The 12,592-nt window shown below is 38.5% G+C and overlaps 2 protein-coding genes across 20 annotated transcripts in view; one reads left to right on the top strand and one right to left on the bottom strand.

The window, feature by feature from the left end:
- Nucleotides 1-212: 212 nt before the first annotated feature.
- LOC130548000 (uncharacterized) lies at nt 213-2,339 on the top strand. The gene is made up of 3 exons (XM_057324403.1): nt 213-517; nt 734-912; nt 1,444-2,339. The coding sequence occupies exons 1-3, from the start codon at nt 367-369 to the stop codon at nt 1,942-1,944; spliced, it is 831 nt and encodes a 276-aa protein (XP_057180386.1). The 5' UTR covers nt 213-366; the 3' UTR covers nt 1,945-2,339.
- Nucleotides 2,340-5,047: 2,708 nt separating this feature from the next.
- magi2a (membrane associated guanylate kinase, WW and PDZ domain containing 2a) overlaps nt 5,048-12,592 on the bottom strand; it is a 190,778-nt gene continuing 183,233 nt past the window's right edge. For 4 of the 19 annotated variants that reach the window (XM_057323682.1, XM_057323683.1, XM_057323684.1 and 1 more), the window contains 2 exons: nt 10,916-10,964; nt 5,048-9,842 (listed from right to left, as the gene is read on the bottom strand). In XM_057323682.1, coding sequence (XP_057179665.1) covers nt 9,151-9,842; nt 10,916-10,964 — 741 coding nt within the window. In that variant the 3' untranslated portion in view covers nt 5,048-9,150. Of the gene's footprint in view, nt 9,843-10,850; nt 11,202-12,592 lie in introns of those variants that run through there. The other 15 variants (XM_057323685.1, XM_057323699.1, XM_057323686.1 and 12 more) reach the window with 11 other exon arrangements.

Below are 12,592 nucleotides of genomic sequence, written 5' to 3'. Positions count from 1 at the left end.
GGACCACAACGGAAACACATAAACAAAACAGTATGATAAACGGAAAATGACAACTTTGTAGTGCCATTTCAGTGCTTTTTATATGCAGTTTGTATATAGCTATATTCCTATCATAAATATTGATATAACTTTTTTCTTTACCCCGTTAATAAAAGTATTTCGAATCTTTTTTTTTAAAGTTTCACGTTCACGAGTTTTTGCGGCGCATTCTGATTGGATGTTTAGCTCAGCGAACAAGAGCGCGAGAAAAAACGGATGTGACGAAACCATACAAACGATGACATTCGGTAGTGAACTAAGCTGGTTCACCAACCTCAATAAAACTACAAGGTTCTTCTTTGAACATCCACGTGTTTTTATAACGACATGGCGACCTGGAATGAAGCGAGAGAAGAGCAGATGATCATCATGATTCAGGAGAGGCCAGCTCTCTACGACGTTACAGAAAACGTGTATGCTAACCGAACGCTAAGAGCACAACTCTGGCACGAGATCGAGAGCAAGCTTGTCATATCAGGTAAGTTCTTTAATAGCACGAGCTTGTCTTGTTTGTGTTATTGTTCGCGAGTGCACAAAACATGTCAATTTCACTGTTTACTAAAATAAGACTGGCAATGGCTCAGGTAGCTGTGTTGTTATCTGTGCAGTCGTACTCGTAACGTTTGTCTGCGCCGCAAATAGACGCATTTCATATGCTAACTATGCGCAATGCTTACGCGACTTTGTCTGGCAGAGAAAGAGCTCAGGAAGAGGTGGGAATCTCTGCGAACACAGTACACACGATACAAGAAACTTCCCTTGGGAAGTGTGGGTGCACCGAAGACTGGCAGACAGCAATGGATCCTGAGCCGCCTGCAGTTTCTGGAGCCCCACACAAAAAGAAAAGACACCACTTCCAGCCTAAATGTCATGGTAGAGTGAAAACAAACATTGTTTATTTTTTAACTTAATGTTAGCCACTAATGAAACACTAAATTGACTCATTTTTACATGTTCTTTAATGTGCCATTAAGGGGATAGTAAACCCAAAATGATTTTTTATTTATTTACTCAGCCTAATGTTGTTTCAAACTTAAATGACGTCATAAGAAGATATTTTGAAGAATGTTGGTAACCAAACAACACTGACCCCTTTGACTTTCATTGTATGGACATAAAACCACAGAGACATTTCTTAAAATATCTTCTTTTGTGTTCCACTGAAAACAAAGTCATATAGGTGTTGAACGACATGGGTGAATACATTGACCGTATGTTTGAATGAAGTCGTTATCATCACAATTTGTCTACACTACACTATGATGGATCCATATTTTAATAAGGCATTTCCCACACCCCAACCAAATGTATCCCAGTTTTCAGAGGATTGTTTAAATCTCCTGCTGTTGCTATGAATGCTTTTCGTAAAACCCTCTTCATTTTAAATGCGTCTATGCTTATCAGGAACCTTTGGATACTGATGATTCCTCTTCGCTTTCAACCGGCACCCACGAAGAGTCAAGCTTCTTTGAGTCTGAGCCAAAGCCCAACATTCCCCTATTAGAATCCACCATCAGTGAAGAAGAATCCCCAGCGATCAAAGAGGAGCCTTTGACATACACATTCACCCAGTCGAGGCCCCGGGCGAAGCGCAGCAGGGAGGTGGCGAATGAGTCCGTAAGTGTGGACTCAACAAAGTTGTTGCGCACCATTGGTACAACCCTGGAAAGTTTCGCTTCTCTGGAAGACCGTGACGACGAGATCTCAACCTACTGCAAAAGCATGGAGCACAGAATGCGAACGCTGCCCCCACATTTACTGCCACATTTCATGCATGATGTGGACAACAGCATCTTTAAGTATCAAGTTCTGTTTTCCAGGACATCCTGCAGAGAGAATCTGCCAAACACTCTGCCATCTGAAATTCACCCACTGCATCCAACATCTACAAACGGAAATCTGTAACTACTGTAAAAAGACTTGTGGTTATAGAATTTTGATCCTGTTCCTGGATATCTCTGTTGTTTTCCATTCATCCAGGGAGTTCCAGTATGCATGGAATCCAATGACCACTTGCTGCCACTCTTCCAAGCACTTGTCAGACCGTTTATAACTTGTATTAAGCATTTTATACAACTGAAAGGTTTTGTAGTGTTACATACATATCAAAAGGTATAGACCGTTTCATTGGACGCAGCTAACTTCCAGTCTGTGTTTGGCTAGTGTCTAAAAAATAACTATTTTTATTTAATTTATGTATAATAATTGTATTAAATAAACGAATTGTTGAATTTTGTTGTATACCTAAATAAACAATTTGTAGAATGGGTCCTGTAGTTTTGACGCATTTAAAGAAACCGTATGGTACATTGATATGTAGTGGTTGAGTTTGGTATCGTAGTCTAAATAAAAAAATGGAGAGACACCTAATGGCTGGAATGCACTACAAGACTTTTAAAATCATACACTTGCAGACTTTTTGAAAGTTTCAGATAGAAACACACTAACTGATCAAATCTGCAGACTGGCACAGACTTTCTTCAACAAGTCCGAGAAAAGGTCTTGTAGTGTATTTTAGTCTTAACTGTTCTTCTTGGTTTCTTCTGCTTATCAGAAATAATCTACAGGCACTCTTCTTATTTGTGAATGTGTACCGGAAGTTAAGGGCAGTAACGTTTATGTTGTCACTTTGAAACGTCTATAAATGTAGCTTACCTACCTGTTGCCAGGAAGCATAGTGAAATCATCACATGTTTCCCCTACGGAGACAAAATCCTGGTAGTGGTTTTTGTCTGGATGATTGGACTGATTAGTTCGTCCCTAGTGAAAGTGAAACTGAACAGGAAAGTGCAGCTGAGTTTAAGATCTCTGTCTAACAGTGTGCAGCACTGTAACCCTACATAGAACAATATGGAGAATAGTTTGCCTATAATCTATAAGGACTTAATTTATTCCCCATACAAATATCAGATATTTTGCATTTCAATTTAAATTAAGTTTTAATAAAAAATAGCTTCTTTGTTTCTGTTTTAGTTTCTGGGTTATACATGTGAATGTAATGAAAAATGATTATAACAAAAGCAAGTCATCGATTATAGAGGGATACTTTTTAACATCACATTAAGCATTTTCTGTTTTATATAAGCTGCATAGCTACAGAAAATGTAGGCTTTTCCCTATGTGATCTAAAAAAATCTTACGGCAGAGCTATACTAACAAATGAGAAATAGGTTCAGTTGAACTTGAACGAATATCCACTGATCTGTATGACTGGATTGTTAATAGAAAGCTAAACTAGCAGAAGAAGGTATAGTTGACCCCAAAATAAAATTCTGTCATCATTTACTCACCCTCTTGTCATTTGAAACCTGTATGAGTTTCTCTTCTGCAGTACACAAAAGACGATATTTTGAAGGATGTTGGTAACCGAACAACGGTGGTTCTCATTGACCTACCTTGGTTTTCTGTCCATACAATAGAAGTTAATAGGCCATTGGTACCTGTAAAATAACTGTTATATATAAAATAACAGATCTGTACAATTTATTGCCAGTTTGGCCAGGAGTTTAGAATGCATATTATAATCTAAGCCCATAATTGGCATGAATAACCTGAAATAAGCACTATCACTGTAATTTGCATTGCAAGCTTAAAGCGATAGTTCACCCAAAAAATAAAAATTCTGTCATCATTTCTTGGTCATTTCAAACCTGTATGACTCTCTTTCTTCTGCAGAACACAACAGAAGATATTTGGAAGAGTGTTGTTAACTGGACCCCATTCACTTGCATTGGTTTTGTGTCCATACAATAACAGTGAATGGGGTCCATTCGGTTCGGTTACCAACTTTCTTCTAAATATCTTCTTGTGTTCTGCGTTAGAAAGTCATACAGGTTTGAAATGACAAGAGGGTGAGTAAATGATGACTGAATTTTCATTTTTGGGTGAACTATCTCCATTGGGTTAAATTAACCCAGCAAATGGTTTATATTTGACCCAACAATGGGTTGAAACAAATCAGCATTTTGGATTGAAACAACCCCGCATGGGTTAAAACTTAATTTACAACCCAACGGTTGGGTTCGTCGTCCCCTTTTGACCCAATGCTGGGTGAAAAATAACCCAGCACTTTTTAGAAACCAATTTTTGGAGTTCCACGGAGTTTGTTTCAGGTATGTCTTTTTCTTAATGAACATTTAATTATATCACCTCTACCCACCGTACACTTCATTTCCTTTCAAATAACAGATCCTGGAAAAGAATCTGGGGCCGGATTCATGAAATTGTTTTTAAGACAAAATAATTGACAAAAATAATGATGACAATGAGACTAAATAAATGATTGAATTCTTAAGATAAATTATAGGAAGTTCATAAGAATGCAAGTGCAATTCTCAAACATTTCTTAAAAAGTTCTCAAATATTTATTTATATATATATATACTGTATACATATTCCTTAATGGCAAGTAAATTTCAAAATTATGATTCTGGCTCAATACAATTCACATCACATGTGAAACAACCAACTACATGTATTAAACATATTGGGGCAGTTTCCCAGACAGGATTTAAGACTAGTCCCAGACTATCTTAAATGTTATCACCAGTAATGTTTTATTTGTAAGGTATGTTTCTTAAAACAATTTAAATATCCCAATTTAACTAAGGCTTAGTCCTGGTTTAAGCTAATCCCTGTCCGGGAAACCGCCCCCATAACCTTTTGAGTTTAAGACAACCGTGAGGCTGTCTTCATTTAAAAAAATTTTTTTTAATTATTTACGACAGCTTTTGTTTCACGAATTTGGATTCTTGTTCATTTTTTTTCCTAACATCAATCTTGAGAAAAAATTTAAGAACTGTCTTAAGAAGTTTTTTTCAGGAATACATAACATTCCTAACTTTTTTCTTAAATTAGAATTTAAGAAACAATATGGTAGTTCAGAAGAATTTTCTTCTTAAGAATGTTTTGTGAATCCGGCCCCTGGTTGCATAATCATAAAGTAAGTCAAGCAGAAGAAAATCAGTGTAGACCTGCAATTGAACAAAACACTTGCATTTAACTTGAATACTTTACACCATGTCAAGGTTTTATTTGACAGTATTTCAGTAAATATCATACAGTAAACAAGAGCTCTGCAAAAGTAAGTATATATTCATTGAGTTGCATTTCATAAAAATAGTAGCTCACTTACAGATTTTTTGTTTTGTCGTGTGACTAGTTCATAATACATAGTGTCATATTTATATTTGTAACTGTACAGAGTGAACCGCAGTGTTCTTTTTAAGTTCTACACAGTGATACAGAGCCCTGCTTGGGCACGTCTCCATAAGATATCATCTCATTTTAAATCACACTATTTATCACGTTAAATCATTCGTTAAAGTTTCTTCAAGATTTGGCAAACTTAGATGAGACCAAAGACAGAAAAACAGCATCAACCACGCTCTTTAACAAATTCATTGACGCACATCATGAAAACAAAAGCCAGAAATATACTCTACAAAAAAATGTGAATGCCAATGTCTACCACAGCATTTCAAAACAATTTATAATTTACAACAAAACAGGTGTAAACTGGTCCCAAAAAAGTCTCCATGGTCTTCCTCCGAGTCCATACTTTGGTGACTTAATGCCATTTAGACTGTCTACTAAACTTCTGCGTAACGGTATTCTGAAATTAAAACTGACAAATGAAATGCCACATGATCTCATATACTTCAAATGTACTTCATATTATTCTGGAATTAACTTAATGCCATAATAATGCGACTGTGTGCTGACAATTCATTGGCCAAGCATTCACGTTTGAATATTTGGGTAGAGTATTTTTTCTGGCTTTAAAATCCCTTGCTTATTCTGAAAGCTGCAATCTGTAACTTTTTTCGCTAAAAATAAACAGTTGTTGAGCAATTACATAAAAAATCAGTGTAGAACAATCCTTACCAATTAACATGTGTGGGAAATATCATTTTGACGCTGCACATAAAATAACAATTTTATGTTTCAAACAGAAATGGCGATAGAGAATAAAAAGTAACACGTTGCAGCTTTAAGAAGTCGTATTTCAAGCAAAATCATTCAGCTCATAACTCTATGGAGAGGTATCATAGCCGCGTATAGCATTATTCATCTCATTCATATTCACAGACAATCTTAGGCGGGACTCTGTGGAAACTGCATTTGGTTTGACAATGCCATTCTCTGCCTGTGATTTATACGGACGAACCACTTACAATGTGCCACAAAGGCACAATCGCTTTTGGAATGCTTCAATTAATGTGCCTTTATCTGGGAAATGTTTGCTATCTTGTAATGACTAGATCATTGTCGGCTCTCCTTGTCATCTACAATAGTTGAGCATCAGTGGAACCAGTCATCGCTTTATTTCTGTAGGAAATGAATATAATGTAGGTGATGTTATGACAATGGGGAGAAGGGAGGAGGTCTTGACTAAGGGTTACTCGCGCTCATGCTGAGATGATGAGAAACTAGTTGGAGTTGACATGTATAAATTAAAGCAATTAAACGTTACCAAGATTATCAAAGAGGTGAAAATGTGACATATAACTTTAGATGGTTTTACAAAGTGTGAATACATAATGAAGCACCTTTGGTGTGAAGGTTTTGTTCTAATGCTTGCAAATTCGTGTTTATTTTTTTCTAATTACCAGTGGGAAACAAGAACAAAAAATAATATTGTGTGTACTAAGGTCTAAATAACAATTCCATTACATTCGGACCTTCAAAATAAACAAAAATGTATACAAATATGTAAACAAAATGCACCACTGACATTACTATGAATTGAAATGCAACGCTCAATATGTCCGCTCTAGCAAGCAAGCACATTGGCTGAAGCGACCTCGAAAAAGTGTTTTTAGCACAATTTATACTTAAGAAACAAAAATTATGGTACAGTTTTTGCCAGGTTTAATTGTTTGTCGAAAACATGCCGTTTAATTGTGATTTTTGCCAGCGATTTTAGAAATATCTGTCTTCCCCATTCAAATAGATATAGGACTGTGGTCTTGCTATGACTAAAGTAGCTGCTCTGAGGTGTTGCAAACATGGCCGCCCTAGTCAGACCTAGACCTCCCGCTCTATTGTTACTATTATTACACCCCTTGGCTCTAGAATGTGATGTTCAAACTTTACGTTTCCACTTTTGAGTCCACTTGAGTCCAATAATTCCAAGACGCGTATCGTCGAATATCGTTCCAAGGTGTATCGTTGAGGATGATGCTGACATGAAAACTCAAACAAAATGGACGAAAGACTGAACCCATGTGTATCTAAATACACCGAGTTGTGTGACACAGTGTCAAAGGCATATCATGACATAAAGAGAAAAAAGCATGATGCATTGCCGAAAGTTATTCTTGCTACCGCTTTTGATCGTTTTAATTATTTTTCCTCTTTATGGAAAATAACCCATTTTCTTGCAACCTGGCAACCACATATTGCCTTTCATGCAAAATCGCCCTTCTGTGAAAGAAACATCTGCATTGTTTTTTAACGTGGAGATAAGCACAATGCTTCTCTTGATGTGCACTGAAGCCCTGATGCGAGTCATGTAAAAGGGAATTCAAAAACAGAAAACTATGTTTATACAATATTTTACCTTCATATTATAATTCCTACCCTTTCAAAACTATCCAATGAATATCATGGATCTGCATTTGAATGTATATCACAGCTACTATCTGTCTTATTATAGACAAAGTGCTCAACAGACACTCCTACCTCCACTAAAAGATATCATTAATAAATATCTGCACTTCTCCTAAAAGCACCTTTCATCTACGTACGAAAATAGCATTTCAATCTTTTATTGATACATCTATACTGGGGACAAAACCAGCCTCTCAGTTTAACTTCTGTTCAGAGTCAAAGACGTGATAAATGCTTCCACAGACTTGGCTTTACTGTCACACAGTTTTTCAAGAATTAAACGTAGTTGTCTAATAGCAGCCTATTATCTCTTTTAGTCTTCACGTTGTTGCCTAAATCTTGGAGCTTGTGTAAGGCACTCTGCCCCAATTGAAACCATTCATCTAAACCATCACCGATCCTTCCGATTGCTTTACTAGCGTAAATACGTAAAGGGAGAATAGATCGAGTCAGTGATAATTGAGTCGAGAAGTTGAAAGCCAATTAGCTCCTTCAGAGACTAACAGAGCAGCTAACCAATCACTGATCATAAGAGATTCCCACTGAAAGAGAATTGCATCAACAAAGCTATTGGCGATTTGAGGCGACAAGAATAACAGTGACCACTGGCGTCGAGTTGCACAACGACAGTGACCCGCATTTGATTCAGCTCCTGGATACCAGCAACATCCATTACAGAAACTTGACGTATTGCGTTTAATTCGCTTACAGTGAGAACACGCCTTAAGTAGTGGAATGGGATGAATTCTAGTTTATATTTTTACACTGCATGGATGATGTCAAAACACCAAGATGGGCTCACATGGGCGTATAAAGACTGTATTTACAATAAGTCTCACACTTACGTAGTCATATAATATATCTATGTCTATATTCATTTGCTGCAGAGATCTGCAGGTCAGTAGAGTCTTTATTTAAGGCAGAGTTCGACTGTCGAGTGTCCACTCATATAGAATCTTTTTCAATCATTTTCGTTCTTCAAATACTCAAAAACTGCATGACTCCTTCAATATTCTTCATTTTAACTGAAAGTGTATAAAAACCGCCATGGTCACCGGTGGTGTCCTTGAGTCGGTAAGTGGTTCTTTATGCATGTACGTCTCAGAGTCTAAGTGCTTTTCCCAACAGTTTAAACCAGTCTGGGTTTTTTTCGCACGCTACATGCATCACTCATTCTTCCGTGGTTCCATTTGTGGCGTGAATGCTTCCAGTTCTTAAGGTGGTGGGTGTCATATCGCTTAAAATAATTTATAAATAAAAAATGCTCTGTCTAGAAATGCATGAAAAGGTCTTTAGCGAGGGTTGTGAGAAAGGGCGAGACCTGGTCGAACAAGGTTAAAACCGAGCTCTGGAGAGTACAGCAGGCCTGTGAAAAGCAACCAAGCGGAGCACAAGCCCAACCAGGCCCAAAACAAGGTGAATTGGTCTGTGAGAAGGCCTTAATCAAGTCAAGGCCAAAAGATTAAACCAGCTCGGGCCTGAGACCATGGTGAGATGTTATCTGCTGATGGTGGACGTGGCCGAGCGCAGGGTGCTGGGTAGCTTGTCTGAGCCCGGGATCTTCCAAAGCCCTGGGGATACCGCAACCTTCCTGACGGATGCACCGCTGTTGCTGTTCTTGGAGTTATGGTTGGGACGACTCTCCACTTGTCCTTTCTCTGGTTCCTTTGGTAGGGCTTTGAGTTGCATCGGAGACCCTTGCTGGTTGCGATTACCATCTAAGCAACCATTTCCCCCATTTATGTTATTGTCCGTTTTGGGCGAGTCTCGTTTCCGAGAGGGCGTATTGCTCCGTTCCCTCCTGTGCTCCTTGGATTTCGCCCGGCTGCTTTTGTGGGGCTTGGGTCCGTAGGGCTCTCCCGCAAGTTCATCGGGGTGCTGACCCTTCCCTCCGCTTGAGCGACGGTTGGTCCTGCTACCCTCCCTTTGCTTGGTCCCATCTCCACCCCCAACTCCACCTCCCAGGGCTGACCGCTTCCCAACCTGTTCCAGAGCCCTACTCTCTGGGCCTCTAGGACCCTGGAAACAGTCAGGACCTGCTGCTTCCAAAGACGATGTATGAGGTGGGTCAGTTGGTGGGTTCACATGAAAAGAAGCCGATGGATTGGGTATGCTGTCGAGGGGTGGTGCTACTTCCGACAGACTTGGGGAGGTTGTAGTGCGAGCATCCCAGGCGGTGGGATTATCTGCTGGGGAAACATGGTAACGGTCGTTGGTAAAAGGTCTGGACCAGAACAGATGCACAATGAACACACACTGGTTAAAAATGTGAAAGAAGCAAAGGCTAAGCAAACCTGTAAGCATTCTGTAAAATGTAAATATAATCAAAAATAATGTCATAAATCTTCTAATTTTATTTATCAATTAACTTCTACTAACTAAATCAAATCAATATTTGGCATGTCCACCCTCTGCGTTTGAATTTGTCCGAACTACAATTGCACACAGTTTTTCAGCTGTCTTGGAGACATTGCCACAGTTTTTCAGTTCAGTCTTTCAATTTTTTTAATCTTTCTTCTTGTATTAATAGACAGACTCAATGATGGTGAGACCAGATCTCCATTCGGAGCATATCAACTGTTGTCAGACTCCCTGTGCATACAAAAATCTCATTGGATTATTACAGTTAATGCCAAAAAGAATGTTTGGAAACTGATATTTCCTTATGACACTACAGCAAAAATACATAACTGGCTTATAACCATTTTTTCGGGTGAAAATACAAACGTGCCAACTTCTGAACAGTATTGTATATCTGACTATTAAATGAAACATAAAACCATCATAATACAGTACATCTCAAATTCCCAGAAATGATCATAATGTGAAAAATTTGTATTTTATTTACGCCTAACTATGGTATATACTTTTATCATCACCATTTAGTATGTTAAAAAATGTACAATGGTAACCACCACTGTATTATGGTACCTGTTCTTTCAGTAAGGGCATAAAGCTACATTACACCCTTTACATGCTATGCCAACCTACCCACAGGAAACCGGGGCGAATGTTCAGCTCACAGACTTCTTTCATGTTAGATGTGGAATAATCAGGCTCTCACTGGCTTCTCTTTCTACTCGTTCCACACAAACACGCAAAAACGCATCACTTCACGACGTGATCTTTATATCCGAGTGACATCTCCACACTTCCTCACTGCAGACTCTTAATACACACTAGCATGTTTGCTTCGCACACCGAATGCAAACGAAAAGAAGGTCACCAACCTTTATATTCTCTTTACACTTTCCAATCTCACCTGTCACATCGTATATAGTGAGATACACTGAGGGCTCCTCAGCTTCCACCTACACAACACATATGCCCTATTTTAGCGTTTGCTAATGCGCCAAATCTGCCATAAATTCAATGTTATAATTAAGAAGCACTAAAAATAGCATCTCTTATCATTAAGCTTGAAGCACAGTGAAAAATAACAAGAGTAACATAGTATACATCCTTGTCTCTCCGTGCTGGCTTTATATTAGTCTACAGGGGTAGATTTCTCTTGTTTATGTGACCCATGTGTAGCAGAAATCACCGGCCTATGGAGGAAAAAGATGAATTTGAACTTATAAGGCATTTTTCACCGGGAAACTGAAGACTGGTTAAAAAACGTACAGCCTGTCACAACAGTCTCACGATGACCGTTTTTCAGCTAGACTTTAGTGGCGCCGAGGAGATCTCGGTGGGATACTAAACGTGCGTGAGAAGACATGGCCGCGCGTGAGCGGAATTTAAAAGCAGGTGTGCGTAAAGCTGTGAAAACCACATAAACGTTCAGTTTTTATCACAATGGAGAGTGTGTAGAAGAATGTCTGAAGTGTGTGTCAAGGAGTACATTCATTCTATAAGCTGCATGTGATGGAAACGTTAACATGCTTTAATTGAAGTTACAGCCGATTGTCATTACACATTTAAACTGCCCACCAAAGACATTAAAGGGGTCATATGGCACGAATACGTGTTTTTCTGTGACTTTGCTGTGTTATAAGTTGCCCGTGCATGTATTAGACACGTAAAATTGCAACAATTAAAGTGTCGGAAACAAAAGATGCATTCTATCTGAAAGCGAATGCTCACCCAGACCTGCCTGAAACGCCTCGTGTAACCACACCCCCACAAATCTACGTCAGTTCGTGGTATGGTTTGTCTAAGACCGCCCAAATGTATACGAAAGTAAGGTGGGCGTACCTGTCCTGATGTTCCAAATATGGTAAGAGGCGTTACATTTCCGTCACACGCTTGCAGTATTCCACCAATCACTACGCACTGGTTAACTGGCCAATCATAGCACACCTCGCTTTTCAGAGCGATGAGCTTTGTAAAAAATCTGCGTGTTTCAGAGAGGCGGGGCAAAGAGGAGATACAAACATGCACGGTATGTGGAAAATACAGCGTTTTTAACCTTAAATCATGTATACACATTGCATTACATCTAAAACAAACGATTATATTCGTTTTAGCCGTGTCATATGACCCCTTTAAAGGACATTAAAGGGATAGTTCACTGAAATTGAAATGTAATCATTTAATTACCCTCAAGTTATTCCATACCTGTATGACTTTCTTACTTCTGCAGAACACAAAAGAAGATATTTTGAAGAATGTTGGTAGCCAAACAACATTGGCCCCCATTGACATCCATTGTATGGGCACAGAACCACATTTCCAGAGACATTTCTCAAAATATCTTTTGTGTTCCACAAAAGAAAGAGTCACATACAGGTTTTGAATGACACAAGGGTGAACAAATGATTTTCTTATTTTTGGGTGAACTATGCCTTTAAGAATTGATGTAAAGACAGTGGTGAAGCTAATCTGTAATCTACTGTCTATGCATCTAATCTATAACAAAATCTATAGTGCTCAAAGTATATAATGAATTTCCTAGTGTTTGTTTTATGCTTGTATTATAACCGCAGTATGCAATATA

Source organism: Triplophysa rosa, linkage group LG24, assembly GCF_024868665.1.
Source record: "Triplophysa rosa linkage group LG24, Trosa_1v2, whole genome shotgun sequence".
In the NCBI taxonomy this organism is placed as follows: domain Eukaryota; kingdom Metazoa; phylum Chordata; class Actinopteri; order Cypriniformes; family Nemacheilidae; genus Triplophysa; species Triplophysa rosa.
Note: the sequence above shows the minus strand (reverse complement) of the source record. Positions and strands in the feature narration are given on the sequence as shown.